At 50.3% G+C, this 26648-nt stretch overlaps 1 protein-coding gene across 1 annotated transcript in view; it reads left to right on the top strand.

Annotated features, from left to right (window-relative positions):
- The window catches only part of Msh3 (mutS homolog 3), a 124473-nt gene extending 98607 nt beyond the window's left edge, over nucleotides 1–25866 (top strand). The window contains exons 20-24 of the mRNA XM_013513015.1: nucleotides 847–1004; nucleotides 16057–16243; nucleotides 19396–19525; nucleotides 22809–22977; nucleotides 25265–25866. Of these exons, the coding sequence (XP_013368469.1) occupies nucleotides 847–1004; nucleotides 16057–16243; nucleotides 19396–19525; nucleotides 22809–22977; nucleotides 25265–25376 (756 nt within the window). The 3' untranslated portion in view covers nucleotides 25377–25866. The remainder of the gene's footprint in view (nucleotides 1–846; nucleotides 1005–16056; nucleotides 16244–19395; nucleotides 19526–22808; nucleotides 22978–25264) is intronic.
- Nucleotides 25867–26648: the final 782 nt, after the last annotated feature.

Below are 26648 nucleotides of genomic sequence, written 5' to 3'. Positions count from 1 at the left end.
CCGGGCCGGCATTGCCAGGGTTGGGGTCGCCTGGCACAAGAGGGCCTTGGGCTCTCGGCATTTGCTGTAATCACCGAAACAGAAGGTTCTAGAGAACTCAAGCAGCCTAAGAGCTACAGCTCTTCTGTCTCTTGCACATGCTCTGGTAAAGTGCCAGTGAGTAATTAAATGCCAAATTTGTGATGTCTAAAATTTGGCGCCATCCACTTCTGACCGAAAATTTCAGGTGCTTCCATCCCGACATCGGGCAGGCAAGTGTGTGGTGCTAGTGTTGTGAGGTGGACAGGTTTAAACGCAGGGAGTCTGAAGCTGGCGCGCGCACAGGTCTGAGGACGGTTCACGGAAAGCACACGCCTTCAGCCTGGGTCCTTCCCGCACACTGCGGGGCTGTGTCTGCGAATCCGCTCTGTGACAGCACAGGGCAGGCCGGGACAGAGAGGCCCTCCCTGCGAGGCTCACTCTGACCGCCGTGGCTGCCAGGTGGGCTGTCCCCAAAGTCGCCGAGGTCACCGGGGGTCAGCTTGGGCAGAGTTCGCACGGGGCCCTGGGCTCCCCACAGCCGCCCTGGCGGGGACTGCTCCGTTCCAAGGAGCTGTGAGGAGGCCGACCTGCCCCGGTGTGGCATGGCATCCACCGCCAGGCCTGTGCCGGAGCCGCGTGAGCCTGAGCCTGGCTCGCAGACCTCCTTCTTGTCCACCCTCAGCCTCGAGGGCTGCGGCTCCGCAGCTGACGGCCAGGCCTTGCCGCAAAGCGGAGCTCTGCCTGTGGATCCTCACCTTTGGGATGCGGTGTACGGGTTCCATCAGCCCTCCCAACTCCATGTGTGACCTTGCTTTCCACTTCCAGGGGGACTCGGAGAGAGTCATGATCATCACTGGCCCCAACATGGGTGGGAAGAGCTCCTACATCAAGCAGGTGGCCCTGATCACCCTCATGGCCCAGGTGGGCTCCTACGTCCCTGCGGAGGAGGCGACCATCGGCATCGTGGACGGCATTTACACGAGGTGAGGCGTCGCTCCTTTCCGTGTCGCAGACACCATCGGGCTCGCACGCCCACTGACTCTTTTTCTGTGTGTACTGTATGTGTTTCGATGAGTAAGTGACTCTTAAAACACTCGGCAAAGCTGGATTCAGGGGCGTGTGCTGGTGGTCAGAGCTTTTTGGGAAGCTGAGGCAGGAGGATCACTCGAGCCCAAGAGCTCAAGACCAGCTTAAGTAACTTTACACAGCTAGACTCCATCTCAAAAAATGAAGTGAAAAATGTTTAGAGCTGCTGGGTCGTGGGTGCACCTGTGGTCCCAGCAACTTGGTAGGTTGAGGCAGGGGGATTGCTGGAGCACACAAATTCAAGGTCGGCCTGTGTAGTATAGCAAGACCTGTCTGAAATAAACAGTCAGCGGTTAGGAGAGTCATCGTTTCACCATGGTTATTAGCACTAGGAGAGCCAGGAGAGCATTTGGTGCTTTTCTAGTTATGGTAATGGGTTCTTACTTGAACAGACGCTTCCGGGGGAAGTCAGTGTATGAAGAAGGAAAAGGGGATGTGCCCCACCCTCCAGGGTGGGAGGCTGGGAGACCCAGAGGTCCTGCCTGCCCTGTTACCCAGGTGCAGCCCGGAACAGGTGGGAGTCCCAGGCCGAGAGGGCCTGGCTCACGGACCTCATGCCAGTGCCTGGGGCTGACGGACCTGGAGGCCGGGGGAGACTGGAAGATTCAGTGAGTGTTTAACACATTGCCGCCAGCCTCGCCATCGGTGGTACATGTGACCGTCCCGTGCCACCGAGGAGACAGTCACGGAGGTACCACCGGAAGTTCAGAGCGGCCCGGCAACAAGACATAGCTGTGTTACCTCTCCCTTCCTCTTTCGATGGCAAATGGTTACATGAATTTAATGCCTGTTCTTTGATCAAAGTCTCCTGGGTGTGGTTTGACTTGCTTGCCAGGGCAGACCCCAGGCAGATCCCCTGAGTGTCGCTCTCTGCACATGCCACCGGGGCAGGTACAGTGAGGGAGACCCTGTAACTGTATTCTGGGGACATTTTGCTGTTCGGGAGAGGACAGTTTTGAGCTCGCATGAAGATGAAGAGGAAAGTAGCAGTGGCTGTCCAAGCCCCGCCCCTCCACGTGCCCTCCTCCCCCTCGGCAGCCCCACCCAAGCGTGTCGTGGGGGAGACAGCACTGGCCCGCGAAGGCTGGATGTCGTGGTTATGTCTAGGAGTTGGTAGCCGTGACTGCAGCAGCTGTGCACGCCCACGTGCAGGCTTTCGTGTGCGTGAAAGCTCAGCACCTTCGGGTGAGTACTGTGAAGTGCCGGCCGGGTCCTGTGGGCGCTGTGTGGTTGGTGTTGTGACCAGTTCCCAGTCTCTGAAGTTGGCGACTACCTTGCATCGCACAGGTCCGAGCAAGCCTTCCCGCACGACCAGCACACGGTGACCTGAGCTGGGTGTTGCCCAAGTATATGGCTGTGTCTCATTGGTCCACTGCGCATTTCCCTGGTGACATCGTGCAGAGCATCTTTTCAAAGTCCCTGGCCATCTGTGTAACTTCTTATAAGAGTAGAAATATACAGGACAGTAGCCACATATTAAAGCTAAGAGCACAGGTGTGTGTCTCACTGACAGAGCCCTTGCCTGGTGTGGGCAAGGCCCCAAATCTAATCCCAAGCATCCCCATTCTAAAATGAAGAAAGGTTACTTTTTATTCTTTTGTCTGAAAGTATCTATTATAGCCTTTTTCTGATTGACACTTACATACATGTATGAGGTACATAGTGATCTGACTCATGAATGTAAAGTGTAATAATGGACCAGGCGTGGTGGCGCGTGCCGGTCATCGCAGCACTCTACAAGCCTGAGGCCAGAGCATCACAAGTTTGAGCCCAGCCTGGGCCACTGAGCAACTTAGTGAGACCCTGTCAGGAATAAAAGATACAAAAGACCTGGGAATGTAGCTCAGTGCAAAGCCCTGGGGTCAGTCCCCAGTACTGCAAAACAAAAGAGAGCAGGAAGAAAGTAGTGATTAAGTCAAGCTGGGTACCCTGTCTGTCACCTCACACACTTACATTTTTGTGGCCGCTTGCTCGCTCGGGGCTGTGAAACGTACCGTAGGACATCATTAACCGTGTCCACAGGCTGTGCAGCGCAGCACTGAGCATGACTACGTTCCTCACCCCGGCACTCGCCCTGGCCACCGTGCCCCCTCCCGCCGTCCTGGCCCTGCGAGCACCGCTGGCTGCGCCCGCGCCCCTGGGCCCGACCGAGCCCTGTGCACAGTGGGAGCGCACGGCCCCTGCTGTCCAGCCCCTCTCCCTGGGCGGTCAGGTCGGCTGTCCCAGTGCACACCCTACTTCCCGTGGAGGCCACGGAGGGTCCTGCGATGCACCTGTGCACGTCTCTCATCTGCTCCTCTGCTGTGGCCACCACCCGGCTGTGGCAGACTGTTGGCACAGATGTCAACAGACTGGCTGCACGTTGCTGGCTGCCCTCCCAGGAGTGGGGTATCTGCATGGTGGAGCAATTCCAGTTAGTTCTTGGAGAAATTTCTGTAGTTTTCCAGAAGGGCTGTGCTCACTTCCGTCATCGCCAACAGTGCACACGGTGTGATAGGGAAACACAGAGAATGCTTATAGACAAAATTGTTGCTCTCCTCCGTCCTCTTGCCCTTGCTGCTTTTGCTGTCTTCTGCCAAGCCACCCTGCCGTGGAGCCAGCTGATTATGGACTGGAACCTCCACCAACTGTGAGCTGAGTAAACCTCTCCTTCCTTTAAAAAAAAAATTGTTACAGTGAAAGACACATTGCCATGGATCCTCTCCAAATCTGCCCTCTCACTTCAGACACGCTCCTCCCGTGCTCCTTGCCACTTCTGCAGCTGTTCTGCAGTCCTCTTTCCTGAGTGTCTGTAGTTGCACTTCTGTGGCTGCCTGGATGCCCTGAATCCACTAAAGACAGTGGATTTCCCTTTCCCAGTCATTTTGACTTTGGGAAGAACCAGAGTCTCACGGTGCCAGATCTGGTGAATAAGGCAGATGAGGACACAGCATCCTACGAGCTGCCTTTCCGCTGGATGGCGCTAGGCAGCGGCAGTCACTTTGTGGCTTTGAGGGAATTCACTTAACGTATCTTTCACTAGAATACATGTTTAAGATTGAAACATTCCCTGTGTATTTCACCCACCTCGTTCTCTGCATCCTTACTCACATCTTTCATCATTTGATGAAAGCCGTCCTGACAGGTGTGAAATTTTGGTGCCTCACTGTGGTTTTCATTTTCATTTAGAGTTACTAGTCATTTTTAAAAGTATGCTGTTCGCTGTCTGTGGCTTTCTTTTTTTTTTTTTTTGTCTTTTTTTTGAGACGGGTCTTGCTGTGCAGTTCAGGCTGGCCTTGAGCTCACTTTGTAGCCCAGGCTAGTCTCGAACTCGCAACGACCCTCCTGCCTCAGCCTCCCACATGCTGGGATTACAGGCATGCGCCACCACGCCCGGCTGTTGCTTTCTTTTGAGTGCCTTTGGGGTCCCTTCCTGCTCTTGTGCTGGGTGTTTTGTCTCCTTGCGGTCGCACTGGGCTCCCTGTGCCCCTGTGCACGGGGGCTTGTGGACACTTCCCGTCGTGGGTCACCCCCGCGTGCTTGTTCCCTTGCTGTGCAGAACTGATGTCATCCCATCCGTCTATCCTTGCCTGCACTTCTGTGAAGAAAGCTAATTATTTAACCTAATGGTTGCTATCCTTCTGCCTTCTCTTAACATAATGCTACAATGTAGTATTTATTATGACACTAATATAGTCTTACATGTGTCATTTGAAAGTTTTATTAGTGCATGTTTGCAGGACCTGCATTGCACAGCCATCTTGGGGAGTCAGGACATGTGCACACCACAGCTTCTTTCTTTATTTCAGTCGCCTCTCCTCCGTGCCCTCCCTCCTCCTCTAGCTCCCCTCCCCCTTTACATTCTTGCTGATGTTATTAATCTCAGGTCGTGTTTATGGTGCACAGCGTCCACACTCACTGAGGTTATGAGGCCTTGTGCCTGGTGCATCTTCACTCTGCCTGCTTCCCCTCCACCCGCCCCTCGCCCTTGGTCTCCTGGACCCCTGCCCATCTGCAAGAGACCCATCCCCTTGTCTCCTTTGTCCTTCCTTCACGTATCTCTTAGTTTGTACTTTGCCTAATCCGATGAGAGACACCATTGAAGTTTGTGATTTCTTTCACTCAACATTACATTTTATAGGTGCATCCATTTTCCTACAGATATTTCAATTTGTTCATCTTTATAGCCAGGTAATATTCCACTATATATAGATACCACAGTTTGTTTGTTCAGTCACCTGTGAATGGTATGCAGGCTGCTTCCAGGACTTCGCTATTATGAGTTATGCTGCTATAAGCATTGCTATGCATGGATCCCTGTAGTATGATGTCTTAAGCTCTGTGGGGAAGATACTTAGAAGGGGATGCTGGAATTTCTACTTTGTAATACTGAGTTTCTAATTTCAGTTCTTTGAGAAATCTCCGTAATGATTGTACTGGTTTGCACTCCCACCAGCAATGCAGGAGGGTTTCTTTTTCCCCACAGCCATGCCAGCAGTTGTTACTGTTTGATCTCCTAGTGATGGCCATTCTCTCTGGAGTGAGAGGGGATCTTGGCATGGTCTTACCTGCATTCTCGGATGGTCAGAGACGTTGAACACTACTCCATACGTCTGTTGGCCCCTTGGTTTCTTCCTCTGAGAAGCATCTGTTCATCTCACTTGCCCGTTTCTTGACTGGGTCTTTAATTTTAGGTGGTCTAATCTTTTTTTAGTTTTTTATATATTCTAGATATTAATTCTGTGTCTGTGGGGTGGCTGGCAAAAACTTTTTCCCATTCTGTGGGTGCTCTCTTTACTAACTGATTCTTTTGCTGTGCACAAGCTTTTAGTCTGATGCAGTCCCCTTTGTTGATTCTTGCCGCTCTTTCTTGTGCAATTGAGGTTCTGTTTAGAAAGTCCTTTCCTATACCTATGTCTTAAAATGTTTTACCGATTTTATCTTCCAGTAGGTTTGTTTGTTTATTTATTTATTTGTTTGTCTTTTTGAGACAGGGTCTTGCTGTGCAGTTCAGGCTGGCCTTGAGCTCACTTTGTAGCCCAGGCTGGTCTCAAACTTGCAACAATCCTCCTGCCTCAGCCTCCCAGGTGTTGGGATTACAGGCTTACGGGTGTGCGCCACCACGTCCGTCCTTCCAGTAGGTTTAATGCTTGTTTTAATGTTTAGATGTTTGATCCACTTTGATTTTAATTTAGTGTATGGTGAGAGATACGGGTCCAGTTTCAATCTTCTGCATGCAGATAACCAGTTTTCCCAGCATCACTTGTTGACTCGGCTGTCTGTCCTCTGATGTGAACCTCTGCCTGCTTTACTGAGGCTCGAGTACCGAGTGTGGCTGGAGAGGCTTGTCTGTGCTCCCTGCTGTTCCACGGATCCCCGTATCTGTTTGTGTCCAGCACCGTGCCGTTGTTAGCACCACTGCTTTGTAGTATAGCTTGAAGTCTGGGATTGTGATGCCTCCTGCTTTGCTTTGTCGCCCAAGAGTGCTTTTGCTCTTCTGGGACGCTTTTGATTCCATATGAACTTTAGGGTTGTTTTCTCTAGATCGGTAAAGTATACTCTTGTTGGTTTGAGTGGGACTGCAGTGAATCTGTATAACAGTTTGGAAGTGTGGCCATTTTGACAACACTGGTTCTGCCTGTCCAGGAGCAGGGAACATCTTTCCCTTTTCTGATGTCCTCTTCAGTCTTCTTTCTCAGAGTTCTGTAGTTTTCTTTGTAGAAGTCTTTCACTTCCTTGATTAGGTTAATTCCTAGGTATTTCAGTTTTCTTGAAGCTACTGTAAATGGTATTGTTTTCATAATTTCCTTCTTATCAATTTCATGATTGGTACACATAAATGCTAATGATTTTTGTGTGTTGATCCTATACCCTGCTATATTGCTGAAGTTGGTTAGTCTATGAGTTTTTTGGTGGAGTTCTTTGGGTCTTCTGTGTAGAGTATGTCGTCTGCAAATAACAGCGCCAATGATAAATTCTTCCTTTCCTATAAGGGTCGTCTTTCTTTCTTTCTTTTGCCCGATTGTTCTGGCTGATGTTTCAAGTACTGTGTTGAGTAGAAGTGGTGATAGTGGACGTCTTTGTCTTGTTCCTGATTTTAGGGGGAATGCTTTTAGTTTTGTCCCATTTAATATGCTTCTGGCTATTGTCATAAATAGCTTTTATCAAATTCAGGAATGGTTTTTCTGTACCTGCTTTCTTCAAGGTTTTAACATGAATAGCTGTTGGATTTTATCAAAAGCCTTTTCTACATCCATTGATATGATTGTGTGGCCTTTGACCTTGCTTCTATCTATGTGACAAATCATATTTATTGACTTACATATGTTGAATCATCCTTGCACCTCTGGGATGAAACCTATTTGATCTTTAATCACAGAATAAAAATTCCCAAATATAAGAAAAGGGTTTAAAATACAAGTAAGCAATACTTAAGAATACCAGACAAATCTGAGAAAAGAAGCTCACCGAGGCACGTACTTACTAAATTACAAGATATCTAGAAAAGAAGCACCCAAATTTTAAAAGCAGCCAGAAAAAAAAAAACAAAAAAAAACACATATAAAGGTAAACCAGTTAGAATTACAGCAGATTTCTCCACATAAACCTTAAAAGCCAGAAAAGCTTGAAGTATTTCAAGCCCTAAGAGCAAATAACTTCCAACCCAGATTAACTTATCCTGCAAAGCTGTCCTTCAAAATAGATGGAGAAATAAAGTATTTCCATGAAAAAGACTAACTCAAAAATATATATGAGTGCTAAGACAGCACTACAGAAAATACTTAAGAATAGTCTTGACAGAAACAACAAACCAACATAGCTAAAAACCCAGAGGGAATGAAAACTCACAGTCACGTCTGTAGATAAACAATAATAAAAAATGACAGGAAAAGAAAAAACAAAGAAATCACAGATAAAGAAAGCAATGATGGTAAATAACCAACACATCTCAGAAATACCTCCCAACATTAATGGCCTCAGCTCCCCAGTTAAAAGGCATAGACTGGTGGATTGGATTAAAAGGCAGAATCCAGTAATCTGTTACATTCAAGAAACTCATCTAATCCAAAAAAATACTCAAAATTAAAGGAGGAAAAACAACACTTCATGCACTGGGACCCTGAAACCAGCAGGGGTAGCAAGTTTCAATATCAGACATGGTGAACTTCAAGTTCAGAGTGATTAGAACAAAAAAGTCCACTACATACTACTTAAGTTTTGTTTTATTTTCTTCTGCTTTCGAGACAGGGTCTCACTATGTAGTCCAGGGTGTCCTTGAACTCACTATGTAGCCCAGGCTGGCCTCAAACTTGTGGTGATCCTCCTGGCTCAGCCTCCTGAGTGCTGGGATTACAGGTGTGTGCCACCACACTCAGCCACTACATAGTAGTTAGTTAAGGAAACAGTCCAACAAGAAGAAGTAACATTAGTAAACATATATGCTCTGATATTGGACCACCTATCTTCATAAAACAAAACTGCTGAATTTAACATCAGCACAATAAACAAATAAATAAACAGTAACACAATCATAGGGGATTTTAATATTCCAGTTTTCCAAAGAGATAGATCAACTAAACAAAAAATTAGTAAAAAAAATCAGAACTGAACCACACCCTTGAACATGTGTTCCTAATGGATATATAGAGTATCCACGCCAGTACAACAGGATATACATCGCTTTCAGCAGCACATGGTACTTTTTCCAAAATGGATCACATGCTAGTCCACAAAGCCTGCTTAAGTAAGTATAAAAGACGAAATCCCCCATGCCCACTACCAGACCGCTGTGCAGTGGAAATAGAAATGAACAACAGAGGAGATCACAGAAAAGATAGAAGCTCCTGGAAAATTGATGACATACTCCTAAACAACCAGTGTGTCACAGAAGAAATTTATAATTTCTGGAAGGTAATGACAGTGATTGTACAACTCACCAAAACCTCTGGGATACTCTGAGAGCAGCTCTAAGAGGGAAATTGCAATCAGTGCTCATGTTAAGAAACAGAGCAGGCCCAAATAAATAATCTTATGAGAAACTTTAAGATACTGGAGAAAAAAGGACAATCTAGGACCAAACCAAAATTAAGGAGGGAAATTATAAAGATGAGAGTGGAAATCAATGAAACTGAAATTTTTTTTAAAGTATAAAAAAATTAACAAATCAAAGAGCTGGTTCTTTGGAATAATAAACAAAACAGAAGTCCTTAGCCAGACTTAACAAGAGAAGAGACTCACATCACTGAAATTAGAAAGGAGAAAGGCGAAATCACAACAGATACCACTGAAATCCAGAAGATAGTAACTACTTTGAGAAATTATATTCCAACAAATTAGCAAATTTTGGAGAAATGGACAGATTCCTGGACTCACAAATTACCAGAACTAACCCAGAAAGTAACAAGCAATGAAACTAACACAGTAATAACGTATGAACTGAAGAAAAGCCTAAGACCTGATAGATTCCTGGCTAAATTCTACAAAAAATTTAAGAATATTCTATCACCAATACTCCTCAAGCTCCTCAGAGAAATTGAAAGAGATGGAGAGCTCCCAAACTCAATTATGGAAGCCAGGATCACCCTGAACCCAAAACCAGATAAAGATCCAGCTACAGAAGAAAACTGTAGACCAGTTTCCTTAATGAACACCGATGCAAAAATCCTGAACAAGATATTACAAATAGAATGTAGCACATCATCAGATGCACTGTGTTTTAAGCCACTGACTAGTCCAGGCAGGACTCAGACTTGCTATCCTCCTGCCTCAGCCTCCCAGAGTACTGGAATTATAGATGTCTACCACCATGCTTAGCCTAATTTTTAAAAATAACATGTTTTTCCAAATTATGCAATTAATACTTGTCCATTGTGTGAAATTTAAGACTATAGAAAAGCTCAGAAAGAAAAAAATATTAAGTCAACTCTAATTCTACCACCTGGACATTGCTGTTTAGGAATATGGCTTTGGTGTGTTTTTAAAAATGTAGATATGTGTTATTTGTGATTTTATCCCATTTATGGATTAATGTTTAATAAATGCAGCATAGATTTATTATATCACATTTTTAAACATTCCCTTTAAAATCATGTGGCATCTGCACATCTTTGGCTCTGTGGTATCTTTTGTAACTTTTCTCTTTTAGGACTTTAATTTCTGTGGCTTCCCCTGTCTCCAATCTCTCATCCTTTTCAAATGTTAGGGTACTATTTTCTTTAGTAGGTTTTTTACTTCTTGTAAAATTTATATAGCATCCATAAAACAGGAAGCATCAATAAATACCCGTAAAGCAGGATTCTGTGAACATTTTGGCAATGTGCAGCAATTTCAGAAAGCAAAATAACCAGAGCATTGTAAAAGCCTTCCTTTGCAAAGGACACCGAGGGCAAATGTTGCATAATTCTACTTAGGTGAGATTCCTAGAATCGGTGAATTTGCCGAGGTTGAATGGAGGTCCCCTGGCCTAGGGCAAGGACATGAGTATTTTTAAAAGACACAGGGTTTCTCTAGAGCTGATGTATAGAACATAATACTTCATACCGCAGAACACTGCACCTAAAAATAGCACACTTTACGTTATATATATTTTACCACAATTTTTTAAACAAATTACCTGATATCAAAGAATCCTTTTGCAGTAAGTATTACTGCTTCCATTAAGTGCTTTTAATATCTAAGCTCCATTCCTTATCATTCAGTGGAACAGTCCTTTGCCCCTCTTAGCTGCAGAATTTCTTCTCATTACTTCTTGCTGCAGGAGGCCCCGGATTGTGATTGAGGGCACCTAGCCCTGTGCTCACAGTTGCTGAGAAACACCCCAGGTCTCACCTCAGAATACCAAGAGCTCGTCTACAGGCTCCTAAGCACGTTTTCTGGAAAGCATTCTTGCTTATAGAAACTACTCAAAAAGTAACAATTCCTTTTCTCTGTTTATTTTCATTGAGCTTCGTTGACCTATATAAGGGTTACAGCTGAGGAGGGAGTAGGGGGATTAGAAAGATTAGTCGGCTGCCACTCCTAAAAATATCAGAGTGATTTTTTTCCTTAATCACATAACTGTAACCTTCTGTCTACGCAGGGCAAACTCACCCTAAGATAAAACCCAAAGGACGTGTTTTCCACTATTTACTACACTTCAATATATACAGACACAAAGATAATTACACGTACTCAGAATGCCTTAAATCTCTTAACATATTTTAACATTTGGAAAATTTCAGGAACGTTGTCTGTAATGTTCCTTGTGATTATTGACTTCATACAAAATTTAAACCTCTTAGTTGTTAATTATTTTATATCCTGCCTTGCTTCAGAAGCTTACTTTAGTCTGTTTAATGTGATATATAGAATATAGAAGACAGTGAGAGAGGATGGTGTCTTACTTTTCTCTCATTGCTGAGACAAAATACCTGATGCCCAAAATTAAGGAAGGAAAGCTTTATTTATCTCACAGTTTGTGGAGGTTTCAGTCCATACTTGGCTGGCTTCAAGGTAGAGTGGCACATGGCAGAGGGCAACCACTCATGGCGGTGGAAGATAGCAAAAGCAGCAAGAGTAAAAAGGGAGGAGCAGCAGGCAGAGCGGGGAGCAAGCCTCTTTCCCTCCCTTATACTGCAGGCAAACCATCCGCCCCAGGGGCAGGTATAGCACTCACACCCATAATCCCAGCATTGGACCATGGATCAATCAAAAATCTAGAAGCCCGCCCCGTGACTGCATGAGGATTTGGGGAACATGCAGACACAAGCCATAACAGATGGTTATTCAGAGATGTTGGATCAAACATAAATAAGGAGAGAAACATACGATGACACCAGGATTCTGCTTGTTATTGTAAGGTGCTGCTCAGTTGTTGTCTAGCACCCAAACGAGAGGAAATAAGCTGTAGATGGGGAGGGAGGTAGCAGAAATCCCTTCATCAATAATCCGCTCCCACAGGCACAGCCGAGGCCAGGACCAGAAGCCTGAGCATGTGACGTGTCTTGGCCGCGAGGAGCCCCGTGGGACAGTGGCTGGACCTCTGAAATGTCTTACCTTGCCCCAGGGGAGCCGGGTCGCTCTTCTGGTGGCCGCAAGCGCTGACTTACAATTCTGTGCAAGGGCTCCATGCTCACTGGACATTCATCAGCTCTGGACAGTGTCTGTTGACTTTTTGCTCAGAATATGAAATCATTTTTCGATCTGTGGCCCTCCTTTCTCCTTCCTTCCAATTTTTAAAAACTGTTTTCACCTTGCAAAGGTCTCTGACATTTATGCCGCCAGCATGATCTCTTGTGCTCTTTCGTAGGCTGGTTTTTTGACGGGAGGACCCAATTTACTGTCACATTATTGGGACTATGATACAGGCACATTCACTTCAGAATTTCACAGAGAGAGAGAGAATGTCACACTCTAAGATGTAAAACATTGTTGGGAAGGGGAATCTTCAAAGCCTGCCAAGTTAACACTCCTCCAATTTCCCTTCTGCTCAGTTGCTGCTATTCTTTATGTTCCACATTCTTCCTAAATACTGTTTTCTTCTTTCGGTTTGTCTGAGTACTTTTTAAGTGTAGGGTTCATGGGAGCAAATCTTTTCTGAGTGTAGAAAGTCTGAGACAGCTTTATTTTGTCTGCATATCTGTTCTGAAAGTTTAGATAAATAGAAACATCCACCCTGGAAAGACATCGTCTCTGCTTTCCCTCCTGTCACCCTCTTGCAGGTGAGAGGTCTGATAGCAGTCTGGTTCCTCCTCTCGTTAATGATGAGGGGTTCTTCCTTTCCCTGGAATGTTTAGGATTATTTTTAATCCTGTTATACAATTCCACCAGAATGTTTCGACTTCAGTCTTTGCCTGCAAATCTTCCTCGCATTTTGTGGAGCCCTCCTGCTTGCAGATGAAGCCGCGTTCCAGTGGAGGGAACGTGCCTGCTCACCCTCTGGCCTCCACCTCTCCCGCTTCTCCACCTCCTGTCGGTGGGCAGCAGCCCTGCGGTCAGCTCCGCATGTCAGGGTCTTTGTGTGGGCGCTTTCCCCTCCTCCCCCTCCTGCTCTCTGTCCTCACGGAGTGCGCCCAGCACCAAGTGTCACTTCCTCCTGGACAGTGCATTCTGTCCAACTGCCTGGAGATTTTGTTCTCCAGCCGTTTGGCTTTGTTTCTGATGGACTGTTCTTGTTTTAAGTCTGTGAGGTCCCAGATCTCACGAAGGGTACCAGTGGAGGTTGTGTTTCCGTTCTGTTCTGTGATTGTGTTTCGCCTGCCTGCTCTCTGGTAGCTGGTGGGCTCAGTGCTTTTCTCTTGCTGTCGTTTGCACTCAGCTGCTCAGCTGTTGCGTTGGTCCTGGGTAAACCTGTGTCTGAGCAGGTGCCACTCCTATCTTTGTGGTCGCTGGTGTGGGCTTCCTGAGCCTGCGGCACACCTGTCTGAGGGCTTTCTGGTGGGCCAGGTGGTCGTGCACAGCGTGTTTTGACCAGTCCTGAAGTCAGAAGTTCTGCCATACCTGTTGTGTCGCTTGTATAATTTTTCATCGTAGTATTAGTTACCCTTTCTCTTATGCTTGGGTATTTATTTAACTTTTTCAGCTTGTCGTTGAATAACATGTTATGAAGAACATATTTGCATATACAGTGTTTTCATATATCACTGGTAGTTTTCACCATGTGATTCCTAGAGTGAAATTGATGGGGCACAAAAGGCATTAATAGCTAATGCTAAATTGTCTTTTGGAAGATTGTAGCAAGTCTCAATCTCACATAAAAATATCCTTTCTCCCCACATTTCTGATAGCAGTGAATAATATCACTCAACGCATTGCAGCTGGCTTGAACTACAGGGGGTACATGTGTGACCCTCCCCTTGGGTGGCCAGCACCGCTGGTTGTACAGTATGCACACAGGACAGTTGTGCAAGACAGCCATGGCCCTGTCGTGACTGTGTTAGTATTTGCTGACTGACACATGCAGTCTCTGCTGTTTGGATGTTAAGGTGCACATCTTCACAGATTTTAACTCTGTATTTCTTTTCCTGTTTCCTGGTAGATGATCATCACTGATTTTGCTTTATAGGACTTTGTTTTGAAAATATAAACCCTTTGTCATACGTGTTGCAAATTTCTTCCCAGTTTGTAGCTTGCCTGTAACTTTGGCACGATGTGTTTTTTTGCCAAACACATGCGTTGCTGTCATGTACATCAAGCCACGTGTTCACCTGTCCAGAGGTTAAATCTCATCTAACCAGCTTGGTGTGTGTATGATTACTATTCTTACATTATACTTTTAAATCAGTATAATGGTTTTGGAACATAATTTGAGTAGGGACGTGTCTTTGTTTTTTTCTGAAGTAACAAACCAGCTAGTCTCTTTTTAAATTGAGTGAGCTTTCATCTTCCCAATTGATATTTCAACATTGCCATATGCCACACAGTATGTACGTGCATGTGTACATGTGTGTCTGTCACTGCCTAAAATAACACCCCGGTAACTCCAGGAATTCTGGAGATTTCCTAACTGCACCACTCCATTTCTTCACTGTTTCTAGAACACAGGGCAGTAAATACAGAAACTTCCGTATTAAATCTCATCCAGTCCTTGCTTGTAGTCCTAATTTTGGGGAATTAAAAGCCTCCGGAATATTGGTCTCATCAGAGTATTTTATTACCAGCCAGTTTTCTTTACTGTTTGTGTCCACTCCCAGCCTGCCAGGAGTCAAGACAAACGGCGGTAAACAGGAATCAAACAGGATTCCGAAGAAGAGCAGCTTCAGAGATGGGAGAGCTGCTTGTTTTGTAATGGGGAGAAATAGCGCTTAACACTGAAAAATGGAGCCAGCCGCAGCATTTGAAGTTAGAAAAGGCGTTAGCATGCTCAGCCAGCAGCACCGAGATACTGTTTTGTGTTTATTGATTTTACAGTAGATGAACTTGACGGCGCTTCTCGGTAACTGAGTGCCACGCTGCTGGAACAGTCCCCCGCTGTGGTCCCTTCGCCGTTTCCGGCCACACAGCCCGTCCAGACTCCGCTCCTCTGTGAGCGGCGCCGGACACGAGAGGCCCCTTATGGTGCTGTGGGACACGTGCTCTGCTGTGTGAACTGTTGAGGCGGGAGGAAGCGGTGAGGGGCTTTGGCGGGAAACGTAGTCACCAGCACCCTCATGAAGCCAGCGAGTGGGTCACACCCTGCGCTGTAGGTTTTGCAGTCACCTGCATGACCGTAGTGAGTGTTACCTAATTTTATTTTCAGAGTCCTTCCTGTGCTAAATAGGAGTTTCCCATACTGGTTCTGTAAATCACGGCCCCTGGTGCTCCAGGAGAAACTTCAGGGAGTTAGGACATGCCGTGTCTCAGACATTCTCGAAGGAATGCACGGTGTGGCCTAACAGCAAGGGACAAGAAGTCCTGCTGGGAAGGAGCCGCGGGGCCTGGGGGCCGTTTCCAGGCCTCTCTCAGAACTGTGCTCACACTGGGAGCCTCTGTTAGCTGCTGTCCACGATTACTGACCGCCTAGCGTTAGTTAAAAGTGTCATATACGGGAAGTTATTTTGCATATGGTTCTTTCACTTGTGATAACAATATGGAGTTTTGTTAAGAAAACACTGGAAAGAGACCCTTAATTTTACAAGGTCCTGCTGCTCACGGAGTTTTCAGAATAGCAGCATGGAAAAGCGTTGTTTTGTCCCATGAGTCCTAAGACTGGTTTGGAATCATTGGCCAGAAAAAGGCAGAGAAAGTCCCCAGCTTTTCTAGACCTCTGTGCAGTAGCTCTGTTGGAACTCCACTGGCATTGTTTCTGCGGGGATGACTTGGACTTGGGTGCGCTTTACAGCCACCATGTGCCTTCATTTATTCATTATCAGTTCAGCAGTCGTTGGCTTGGGTGTGTAGAACAACTGCGTATGTCAGTAGTGATCTTTTGTATTCACTGCCCTTGAAGTAAGCATTGGCTTCCTGGTTGCAGAAGGGTCAGCGGAAGGTGAAGGTGTGCTTCCTTTCATGTAGGATGGGTGCTGCGGACAATATCTACCAAGGACGGAGCACCTTTATGGAAGAACTGACGGACACTGCAGAAATCATCCGGAAGGCGACCCCGCGCTCCCTGGTGATCCTGGACGAGCTGGGCAGAGGGACGAGCACGCACGACGGGATCGCCATCGCCTACGCCACCCTGGAGTACTTCATCAGAGACGTGAGTGTCCTGCAGACTTTTACATTTTATTTTATTTTATTTTATTTTTGTCTTTACGAGACAGGGTCTTGCTATACAGTTCAGGCTGGCCTTGAGCTCACTTTGTAACTCACGCTAGAACTTGGAATGATCCTCCTGCCTCAGCCTCCCGAGTGCTGGGATTACAGGCGTGTGCTACCATGCCCGGCAAGACCTTTTTTTAAATACTGACTTCTTTCTAGTATGGTCTCTAGTTGACAGACCACAGTTGTGTACATTTATGGGGTACAACATCGTGTTCTGATAGATGTAAGCAGGGGAGTGATGAAATCAAGCCGACTCACATTCTCTACCTGGCGTGTTTTGAGGTGAGACCTTGGAAATGCAGCGGCAGTTATTTGAAAATGTACAATACCTTGTCACTGATCGCAGTGAGAATACCTCTTGCGGCACCTGCATGCCCTTTTACCTGGGTCGCACATCCCATGTCAGATGTTTTCCTGACCTCGGCCTCCAGCTGCTGGGTCGGCTTTATTTGTTCTCAGTGCAGATACTCACGGGTCGCGTTCCCCTGGCTCCCCGAGTGGCCAGAGCAGGTCTGTTGTGAAGCACAGGGCACCGCAGGGCGCGGTCTCCTCAGGAGCAGAGTCCAGCGTCACGCAGGCCACGGGCAGCAGGAGGTGCAGCAGTCTGCGCCCCACGCTGCGTTTCTCAGTCTGCCTCTCCTGTCCTTCGATGCGTCCCTCGCTCGGATTGCGTTTCCCAGCCAGCTGCTCAGGGGACGCTGTCGGTGTCCGTGTGTCTCTTTCCTGTCCCGCACACTCTCCCTTCTGTTCACGCCGCTGTTTGTCTCAGCCGCGCCCTCCCATGCCACCCACTCTGCGCCCCGTCCAGCCCTCGCCATTCTTTTTGTTCCCCTGTGCTTTCTTGCTCCTTTCTTTTATCTGTGTCCTCCCCTTACTTTCAGTTTTCCTCTGTTCCTTAAACAGCCAATAAAAGCATATTTTTCTTGCTCCTATTTCTTTCCCAAGAACCCCACGAAATTCCTTTTGCCTTAGCCTGTTAAGACCTTTGGTGTTGTGTTGCTTTGTTTCTTATTTTACCTTCCCTCTGGCCCTCGGCACTCTGCTCCTTCGGGCTTTGAGGGAGCCCAGGGCCGTGCTGGGGTGAGTCTGAGTGGCTTTGCAGGGGTGGGCCCTGCCACCCCGCAGTGACCACCACGTGTACGTGACAGTGGTCCCTGAGGCCCAGTGCAGCGTGGCCTTGTCAGCTCACACGCTTCTCAGACCCCGTCCTCATCTGTGGCCCACGCCTGACCAAAATGTCGCGCGCCACCTGTGGGGACACACGCATCACCCGCTTACCTGGGAGTGTCCTTGCCAGCCTGCCTTGCTGTGTCACAGGGTGGCTTTCCTGGCCTCGTCCCTGGTGCATGTCCCGCGCACGCGCACGCACGCGCGCTCACACACACACACACTCCAGTGTGTCAGTCACTATGACAGTTTAACGAGTGCCCCAGAGCAGCTGGCCGGACACGACAGGCGTCCCTGCTGCTGGTCTCAGTGCTGGTCAGGGGCTCGGTGTGGCTCTGCCGGGTGGTCTTGGCTGAGTCCCTCGTGGCCCACCAGAGGCTTCACAGGGCCCTCCCTTCCCACCTCTGCATCCCCAGGAGAAGGCCGAGCCCCAGGGGCCTGCCATGCTGCCGTCCACTCCTTGGCAGGGCATTGTCCTTGCAGTGGCCCACAAGCTGCCCCCCAGGCGGTCTGTGATGTCCCAAAAACTCATTTGAGAACCTTCTGGCACAGCGGCAACCTTGAATGTGTTGCTTCCGTTTTCATTGCCTCTCCTCTGAAGCAGGTTTTGGATGTTTTAAATGTTTCAGAAGAAGTTATTACTTTCACATGAAACTTACCTTGGGGCAAATCATGAGGAGATCCCATAAGGAGGGACCTAGGCTTTAAAAAGTACAACATTGTCATCTAAGATCAGTTGACTCCATTCATGTGGGTCAATTTCTTGGGCCCTTTATTATGATTCATTAGCCCATGAGCTTAGGTTTGTTTTTGTTTTTTGTTTTTCTACCAATATTATACTGTTTTATTTTGTTTTACCTGGTGGTAGTGGGAACTGAAGTCAGGGCTTTCACACTGAGCTACATCCTCTGTTTCATTTTATTTTTTATTTTGAAACAGAGTCTTACTAAATCACCAGGTTGACTGGGCCTGAACTTGGGATCGCCCTGCCTCAGCCTCTCAGAGTACACCGCAACCCCGCAGTACTACACTGTCAGGATCACTGTAGCACCATAGTGAGTGTTGAATTTGGGTAGTGACAGTCCTCCGACCTTCAGTACTGGGTTGGCTCCTCCAGTTCTTTTGCCCTCTGTATAGACTTTAGATTAATTTTCAGATACCCACAAAAATCTCTTGCAGGACTTACATATGGTGTTGCATTGAAAGTCTAGATCAAGGTGGGAACATGGGACCTTGCCATTCTTGTTCTTAGCCCTTATTTGTGAAGACAGGGTCAGAATTATACAGCTTTGTCACATAAGTCTTGTACATATTTGGTAGATTTATAGCTAAGCATTTCATTTTGGATGTGCTACGGCAATTGGTAGTGTTTTTTATGTGAAATTGTACTTCTGTATTGCTGGTATACAGAAAAGCAGTGACTTCCGTGTATTGATCTTGAATCCTGCAGCCTTGCTGTGGTCACTGATACTGCTGCTGTCACAAAGGACAGGAAGGGAAAGCGAGACAGCGTTGGTGGGGCAGCCAGGGAGCCTGGCCTGCCTAGACTAGGGCAGTAACATCTCTGGGTGTAGTGATCTCACTCTGCTTGTGTAGGCACCTGCTTTGTTCTTAGAGGAGACTCTCCAGTATGTAGGGAGAAGGTCTGCAACTGATTCTCAGCCAGTTCAGGGAAAATGTGTGTGCGTGTGTGTGTAACAGTGTGACAGGATGCTAACAACTGCACTTGTCTAGGTAGAGTATGTGGTACTGGCTGTAGTTTCCTTGGTGCTCTTTCTCTTAGTTACAGATGATCTAAAAAGCACAAATGCTTCTTTCTTGCAGCTTTGATGAAGGTCTTAAATATTTCCCCCCCGGAAAACTGACGTTTTAATTTAACATTTAAAAATAAAATACCGCTTACTTTGTCTCTTGCTTTAGGTGAAATCCTTGACCCTGTTCGTCACCCACTACCCCCCAGTGTGCGAGCTGGAAAGGAGCTACCCGGGGCAGGTGGGGAATTACCACATGGGCTTCCTGGTGACCGAGGAGGAGGACGAGGCGGAGCCAGGTAGGCTGTCCCGGCTCTGTCTGCACAGGCGGCGCCCAGCTGTGGGCGCAGCGGGTGCGCTGTATAGGCGTTGGGGTCCGGGTCAGGAGGGGCTCCTGTCCTTGTGCTCCCCTGGGCGCCTTCCCCTCTGTCAGGGCGGAGCCCTCCTGCCCCGCTCTCCCGTCTTTGTGAGAAGTGTTGGGGGCAGGCTCCCACCTTCTTCCATGGTCACCCCAGGGAAGCCGCCAGTTGGCGAGATGTTGGTTTGGCGTCAAATCAGAGGTGCTGGCCTCGGCGACAGCACCCGCTGGGAACCGCTGGGCCCAGAGCGCAGCCTTCTGCATGGGGAGCCGAGCACCCTGCCCGGCACGGAGCCAGCCGGCTGGGGAGGGCGGCTTCACTCGGGAGCGGGGCTCCGCGGCGCGGTGCTGTCCCAAGTGCCTTCTGCTGGGCTCATCAGGCGGCTGGCCCCATGTGGCAGAGCCCCGGCCCTGCCTTGCTCGCCAGGCAGCCGCGGGAGACAGGCAGCTTCTTGCAGGGGCGGCCGTGTGGGGTCCACCCGCGGGTAAGCGGGGGCAGTGGGGTGCAGAGCAGGCCTCAGAGGGCCGGCCGCCCCTCTTCCCTCCAGACCTCAGCTTCCCATCGTTCGTGGGGACCGTGGGGACCAAGCTGTGAGCTGTCTGCGCCCTTCCCCCTCAGCCCCTTCCTGCCCCCGCGGCAGGGGTGCTGTCCGCTGCTGAGCCTGGCGTGGACACGCGCACTTTTCTGTCGCTCCCGCTGTCTGGGCTGGAATGAGGCCTGGTTTTCACGCTGTGCTGCGTCCGTCTGCGGGCGTGTAGCTGGACCTCTCGCCCACCTGAGCGCTGCGAACCCTCCCAGACCTGCCCCACAGCCCAGCCTTGGTCCCTGGTGCCCGCTGCCTGGGCCAGCTGCAGAGCCTCGGCGCCGTCCTTGGGTCTCGGTCCCTGCTGTTTGTGAGTGTGACTGCAGCCAGAGACCCGGAGTCGCAGTGGTGACACTGTGGTTGCCGCAGACGGCAGCCTCAGGGACAGCGGCCCGGGCTCCGCTCTGCAGTCCTCGGGCTGCACCACAGCCTGCTGACCCTGACTCCAGCTGGAGCCTCGCCTCGGTGCTGGTGCCCTGAACACAGAACTGAGCGGGACACCCAAGGGGAGCAGCAGGATCGGTGACTTACTTGAAAGGAAAAGGACAAGATCAGGGCTGGCTGGCCTAGGAGACGACCTCCCAGGCCGAGGGCGCAGTGCTGGGGTTTAAGCCAGGATGTGGGGCGGGACTGAGGGTTTTGTCTGAGTCTGACGGGGCCCTCATCGGGCAGTGGAACCTCCGACTTTAGTGGCTTGGGAGGAGCTGTTGGCATGCAGAGCCCCGGGATGACACGTCACGTCAGTGACAGGGGACGAGGGCGCAGGACCCCCAGCACAGGCTGGGACTTGCTGTGTAGAAGCTGAATTACCAGCACCTGCTCTCGTGTGTTTAGACCTGGAGGTCCTGGTCCTGGGCTGGTGTTGAACTCAGAAGGTGGATCTCATCCAGAACATGGTGCCCAGGTTACCAGCGCTCCCCTTGCCTCCTGCCGCCTGGCACAGCGGCTTTGGCTCTTCCAGGCCGCACACCAACAAAGGCAGGGGCTGGCGCTCCCTCTGGGGCTTTCTCTGCTGGTGGCTGTTTCATTGTATTTCCCCTGGGGCACCAAGCAGATGCTTACCTCGCCCCTGAGCCGCCTCCCCGCTCCAGGACTCTTGAGAGCTCTTCCCGGATGCGGGTGAGGGCGCCCGTGGCCTGTGTCACCCACAGTGCTCCGCCTCGGCCCGCCAAGTTCCCTCGCCCTGGGGCGTGCGGTGAGGCCTTTATGTCCATGAGTCATCTTCATTGTTTGTAGTGCTTGTCCTGTGCAGTGAATCACCCCCAAAGTATAGCAGCTGAAACACAACACCTGTCGCATGATTTCTGTGGTCCGCAGTCGGGGGCACCTCAGCTGAGCCTTCTGGTGTCTCCCCAGGCCACCGCTGGGAAGAGGTCAGGGCGGTGGCACTGCCAGCCTGCCGGGGCACTTCAGGAGACAGGATCCATGCCCAGCCCACCCACGCGATGCCTCTCGCAGTCCACAGCCCTCACTGACCTTTGGCCAGGGACTTCGGTGCCCTTGGGGCCTCTTCTGAGAGTGGCTCGTGGCCTGTGGCCGACTTTCCTCAGAGCAAGCAGGGAAGGAAGAGGACCAGACAGAGCCACGGTCTCTCCGAAGTGCCCGCCAATCACCATGTCCCGTTCTCTTCATGAGACGGGAGGCCCCAGGCCCATCTCATGCTCAGAGGGCAGGAGTGATCTGGGGGCAGGGGGACTGCGAGCTAGGGACCAGTGGTGGCCGTTTCAGAAGCTGTCTGTCCACCCCATGGCCACAGTCACTGCGTGTCCCTCGGGAAAGGGGCCTGTCCTCCACTGCAGCAAGGCTCAGAGAGGCCATACGGCCTGTTGTGCCTGACCTAACATGGAACTCAAAGGAGGAAATGTGTGATTAGGCTCGCGGATCAGAGGCCTCATCCATGGTGGGCTGGCTGCAAGGCGAGAACATCACGGCAGAAGGCGTGGGGGAGAAAAGCCACCACTTCATGGCGGCCAGGAGCAGAGGGACGGGGGAGCGGGCGGAGACGGGCTCTCCTGGGCAGCCCAGTGACCCCTTCTTCCCACCAGCCCGCCTCGACGCAGCTGTGACTAGTCCGTGATAATCTGATGCACCGGGCGCCTTTCAAAGCTTCACCTCTGCACAGATGAGGGGGAACACTCTAGTTACAAACCTCAACAGTGTCCCGCCTTCTGACAGCCAGGGTGGGGGAGCTGAGCAGCGGCCCCTTCACCGTGAAGAGCTCTCAGTTAGCCAGACTGTTTCACCCGCCAGAACGGCTCTGATTTTTAAGTTACACTGTGGGCAGCATGTAACATGTCCTTGTCTGTTTTAACAAGGAAAATGAATTACATCGCACCATGTATCAGAAGCATTCTGCTTGTGGTACAGAAGTTCAGTTCAAATTGTGCAATGCATCCTTGTTGAGGACTGCCTTCAGTGAGCTAGAGACCCTGTATGCAAACACATTTTCAAATCAGTATTTGCCCTTTATCTTGATATGCAAACTTGATAAAGGAGCTGGCAGGTGGCAGGAACAATAGGCTTCTTTCTTAGAGTGTAAATTTTAATAAAGTAAAATTCTGAGCACTTACATGGCGTCTTTAGTCCTTGAATTTCAACTTCTGGATATGGCTTTGATCTTTTTCTTTCTGTCTTTCACAGGCAAAGAGAGAGTCCCTGATTTTGTCACGTTTCTCTATCAAATAACCAGAGGAATTGCAGCGAGGAGCTATGGCCTAAATGTGGCTAAGCTGGCAGATGTTCCCGGAGAAATCCTGAAGAAAGCCGCTGTCAAGTCCAAAGAGCTGGAAGGATTAGTAAACATGAAAAGGTCAGGATGTCTGTGCTGCGGGCGTGCGTGCGTGTGTGTGTGTGTGTGTGTGTGTGTGTGTATTGACAATGAAACTTGCCTCCAGGTTGCCCAAGGAAGAGGATATGTCAGATTTATTTATGTGTGGATTTTTTGTTTTACTCCTGAGAAAAGTCTCGCTGCGTAGTCCAGGCTGGCCTGCGCTCCTTGCTGTAGCCTCCCGAATGCGGGGATTACAGCCGCCTTCCTCGAGTATTTGGAAAGATTTTATCACAATCAAGTGGAAATACCTCTCGGAAAAGCTGAGTGGATCCGGTCTGTGTCTGTCGTTCCAGCCCATCTCCGTTGGTCACTCTGCTCTTCGTGAAGTTGCAGGATTGGTTTTCGGGGATATCTGTACAGAATGACACAAGTTCAGTGCCGGCACATTAGCTGCTGCAGACCCTGGGTGGGGAAGAGCCCCACGAAGCCTCAGTACCAGGCTCCTGGGTGCGGGTGTCCTGTGCTCCTGCCTCACCTGCCCACAGGCTGCGGCCCCTTCAGGGAGCTCTGGCAAGATAAGAATGAAGCACGGGTGTCACCTAACCATGGGTTGCATCGTCCACGTGGCCTGTCTCTTGTGGGTTACTGGTGACGGACTTTTCATTCTAACCTGGCTTGTGCTGCTGACAGCGTTTCTGCAATGCGTCCACCTCGGCCCAGCCAGGATTCGGACTCCCGGTACGCACCTGAGGTCCCCGTGGCCCGGGCGCTCCCTGGGAGATCATGTCTGCGCAGCACGGCCAGTCTTTGGTCCAGATAGAAAGTCGCGGAGTAGTGGGAGCACCTGTCCTCCTGCCCCTTCCTGCCTGCCCTGCATGCGGTCGCTGCTGGCTGCAGGTGTCCCCGCCCTGGCTGCGTGTTGTGGACCAACAGGATGGAAGACCCTGCGCTGCGCTCCAGGGGACCTGCTCACAGGTGCCCTTGTCGGAAGGGTTGGGAGGAGGAAAGGAGCTCCGTTGCACTGTCCCTGTCTGAAGGCCGGCGTCCCGCCTGACGCTACTCGAGGCTGTCTCGGAGGCGCCAGAGGCAACAAGCAGAGTGTGTGTCAGTTGGAGGGCAGAGGAGCACAGAGTCTCCTGAGAGGGCGGGGGCGCGGCGGGGTGCTAGCACCCTTCCTGGGTGCAGGCCCTGTTTCCGACCCTGCCACCCCGAGGGACGGTCCAGAGAGAGAATCATCCGTGTGAGCGCAGAACGGACCTGTGGCTCGTCCTCTGCCAAGTGCAGAGACAGATTGTGATGTTGTTCTGTTCCTTTTCTGGGAGAAGCAAGCAGACAGAGCTGCATTACAAAGGCTGCATACGCGGGCTGGTGATAAGAAGGAGACAGTTTGTGCTCACTGCTTCTCTGTCGCCTGCAAAGCAAAAGCAAGAAAACTCACGGCGTTCTTCTGTTTTTCCCTCTCCCAGCGACTGTGTGACCTTTCAAAATCTAGGCAGTTACCTAGACGAGACAAGAGGACTATTGGAAGAGGTTATGTTGGAACAGGGTCTGATAATTCATCAGTCAGGGCTCTTATCTTTCCACTAAAGTGCGTATCACATCAATTCCCTTGGCCAGATTAAGAAAATCAAAACAATCTGCCATTTTGTGGACTTTTTAATAACTGTTTTTTTGAAAACAGGGTCTCATAGTGTAGCCCAGGCAGGCCTTGAACTCATGGTAATTCTCCTGCCTCAGCCTCCCAAGTGCTGGGATGACAGCACATGCCACCTCGCCACTACAGCATCCTGGCAGCAGCCTGGACGGGGCACTGGGCTCCGTTCTTCCTGCTTTGAGCATGTTGAGTCACCCGACCCCAGGGCACCTGCACGTTAGGTGCCGCTGTCCCTGTGTCTTTGGGGATGGTAGGGCAGGAAGCTGGCCGGCGCCCTCAGCGAGTGGGAGCTGGGCAGCAGCTGGAGCTCCACCCCCCAGCTGGGGACCCTAACCTGTCTGCCGCTGCTCTGCAGTCCGCAGTGTCCCGCCTCTCCCCAGCCGGCTGCACTGTGCTGGGTCAGCCGTCAGCTCTGAGGGGACTCGCGGGGCGCTTCCTTGTTCCATGCGGAGAGGAGCCTCGGCACTGCCGGCGCACTCCCCTCTGCAGAGGGCCGTGGTGTGGCCCACAACCTCCTTCCCAGCGCTGCAGCGGCTCGGGAAGGCCAGAGGCCCCGAAGCCCGGCCGTGGAGCCCAGCACTCTGGCGACACTCGCTTGTGTAGCTCCCCTTGGGACCCGTCATCCCCAGCTGTGTCATTTCTAAAAGAAGCAATATTTTATTTTTTCTCCAGGAAAAGGCTGAAGTCTTTTGTGAAGTTATGGACGACATGTAGCGCAGACGACCTGCAGGAGTGGATGGCCGAGCTGGGAGCAGAAGAAACACAGACGCCTTCTCCCGACTGACGTGCAAACTGCACTTCCGGAGAAGCACTGCGCCCGAGTGAGCGCTGCTCGGGGCTGGTGGCTCCCTTGGGAAGCAGCTTTCTTCCTTTTGTGGAGGAAATGATGCTCGGTTCCTTCCCCTCCGCCTTCTCCCGTATCCAGGCTGCCACGGTGACGGGGACTCCCCTGGCCAGTGGGTCTCACAAGTGGAAACCGTTTTAGTAGAGCCCAAAGTGGTGGCTGCAGTACATGCACCCTTGACAGGGACGTGGTTGAACTTCTGTTCCATGTGCGCTGAGAGAATGTCAAAAGCCACTAACTTATTCATCATGTGCATAAGAATTTTTATAAAAATAGAATCATGAAGCTTTTAGAAACCAGTGCCCGGGAGGAATGAGGTCCTATGAAATGTGAAGAGTCAAACATGGCTCTAGTGTGAAGCGGTTCGAATACTGTTGGATGGAATGATTTTGGCACTCTTTGAAGTAATAAATATTTAACGCACACTCGCTCTACGGCATGCCCTGCCGCACTCGGGTGTTTCCAAGGACCAGGCAGTTGTTTGAACCGATGTCGCCACCACCCTCAGGGGCACACAGAGCTGGCCAGGCCCTTCCTGCGCCCGCCGACAGCCTGGCACCTGTGCACTCTGCTCCTCCTCTGCCCCCACCTCCTGGCTGCGGGGATGCGAGCTCAGCCGTGCCCCTGAGATTCCCGGAGTGCCAGGCTGCCGACCTCTCGGCAGCCACTGTTTCTGTGTCTCTTACCTGGTGTAAAGACACACACACACACCCTCCACCCCACCCCACTCGCGCGCGCGCACACACACACACACACACACACACACCCTCCACCCCACCCCACTCGTGATGCGCAGCCTCCGGCTCCCTCCCGATGGGTCCGGCAGTGCCCCGTGGAGACCCCACAGTGGGAGTCTGCACGGTGTCCCCACACGGGCGCGGTGTCTTCTGCACTCTAACCTTGCTTCCCAGCCTCTCGCAGGGAGAGGCGGACCAGGAGTGCCCCACGCAGGCAGAGCCGGCGCAGACAGGCAGTCACCACAGGCCCAGGGGACACGGCCTCCTCTGCCTCGCCAGCCCCGACCACCACCGGCCTGCAGTAGTGGGGATCCGAGAGCCATGTCCCTGCGGGGCAGTGCCAGGCCGCGGAGTCATGGAGTCCCGGTGGAGGCGGCGGTTCCAAGGTTGGGTGCGACACAGGCCAGGCGCTGGGCTGTCGCCAGGTCCCCATTCCCGCAGTCCTGGGGGTTTCCTGTCCAGGTACCCCAGCCAG

This window comes from Chinchilla lanigera, unplaced genomic scaffold (genome assembly GCF_000276665.1).
Source record: "Chinchilla lanigera isolate Chin_1 unplaced genomic scaffold, ChiLan1.0 scaffold00017, whole genome shotgun sequence".
NCBI lineage: Eukaryota > Metazoa > Chordata > Mammalia > Rodentia > Chinchillidae > Chinchilla > Chinchilla lanigera.
Note: the sequence above shows the minus strand (reverse complement) of the source record. Positions and strands in the feature narration are given on the sequence as shown.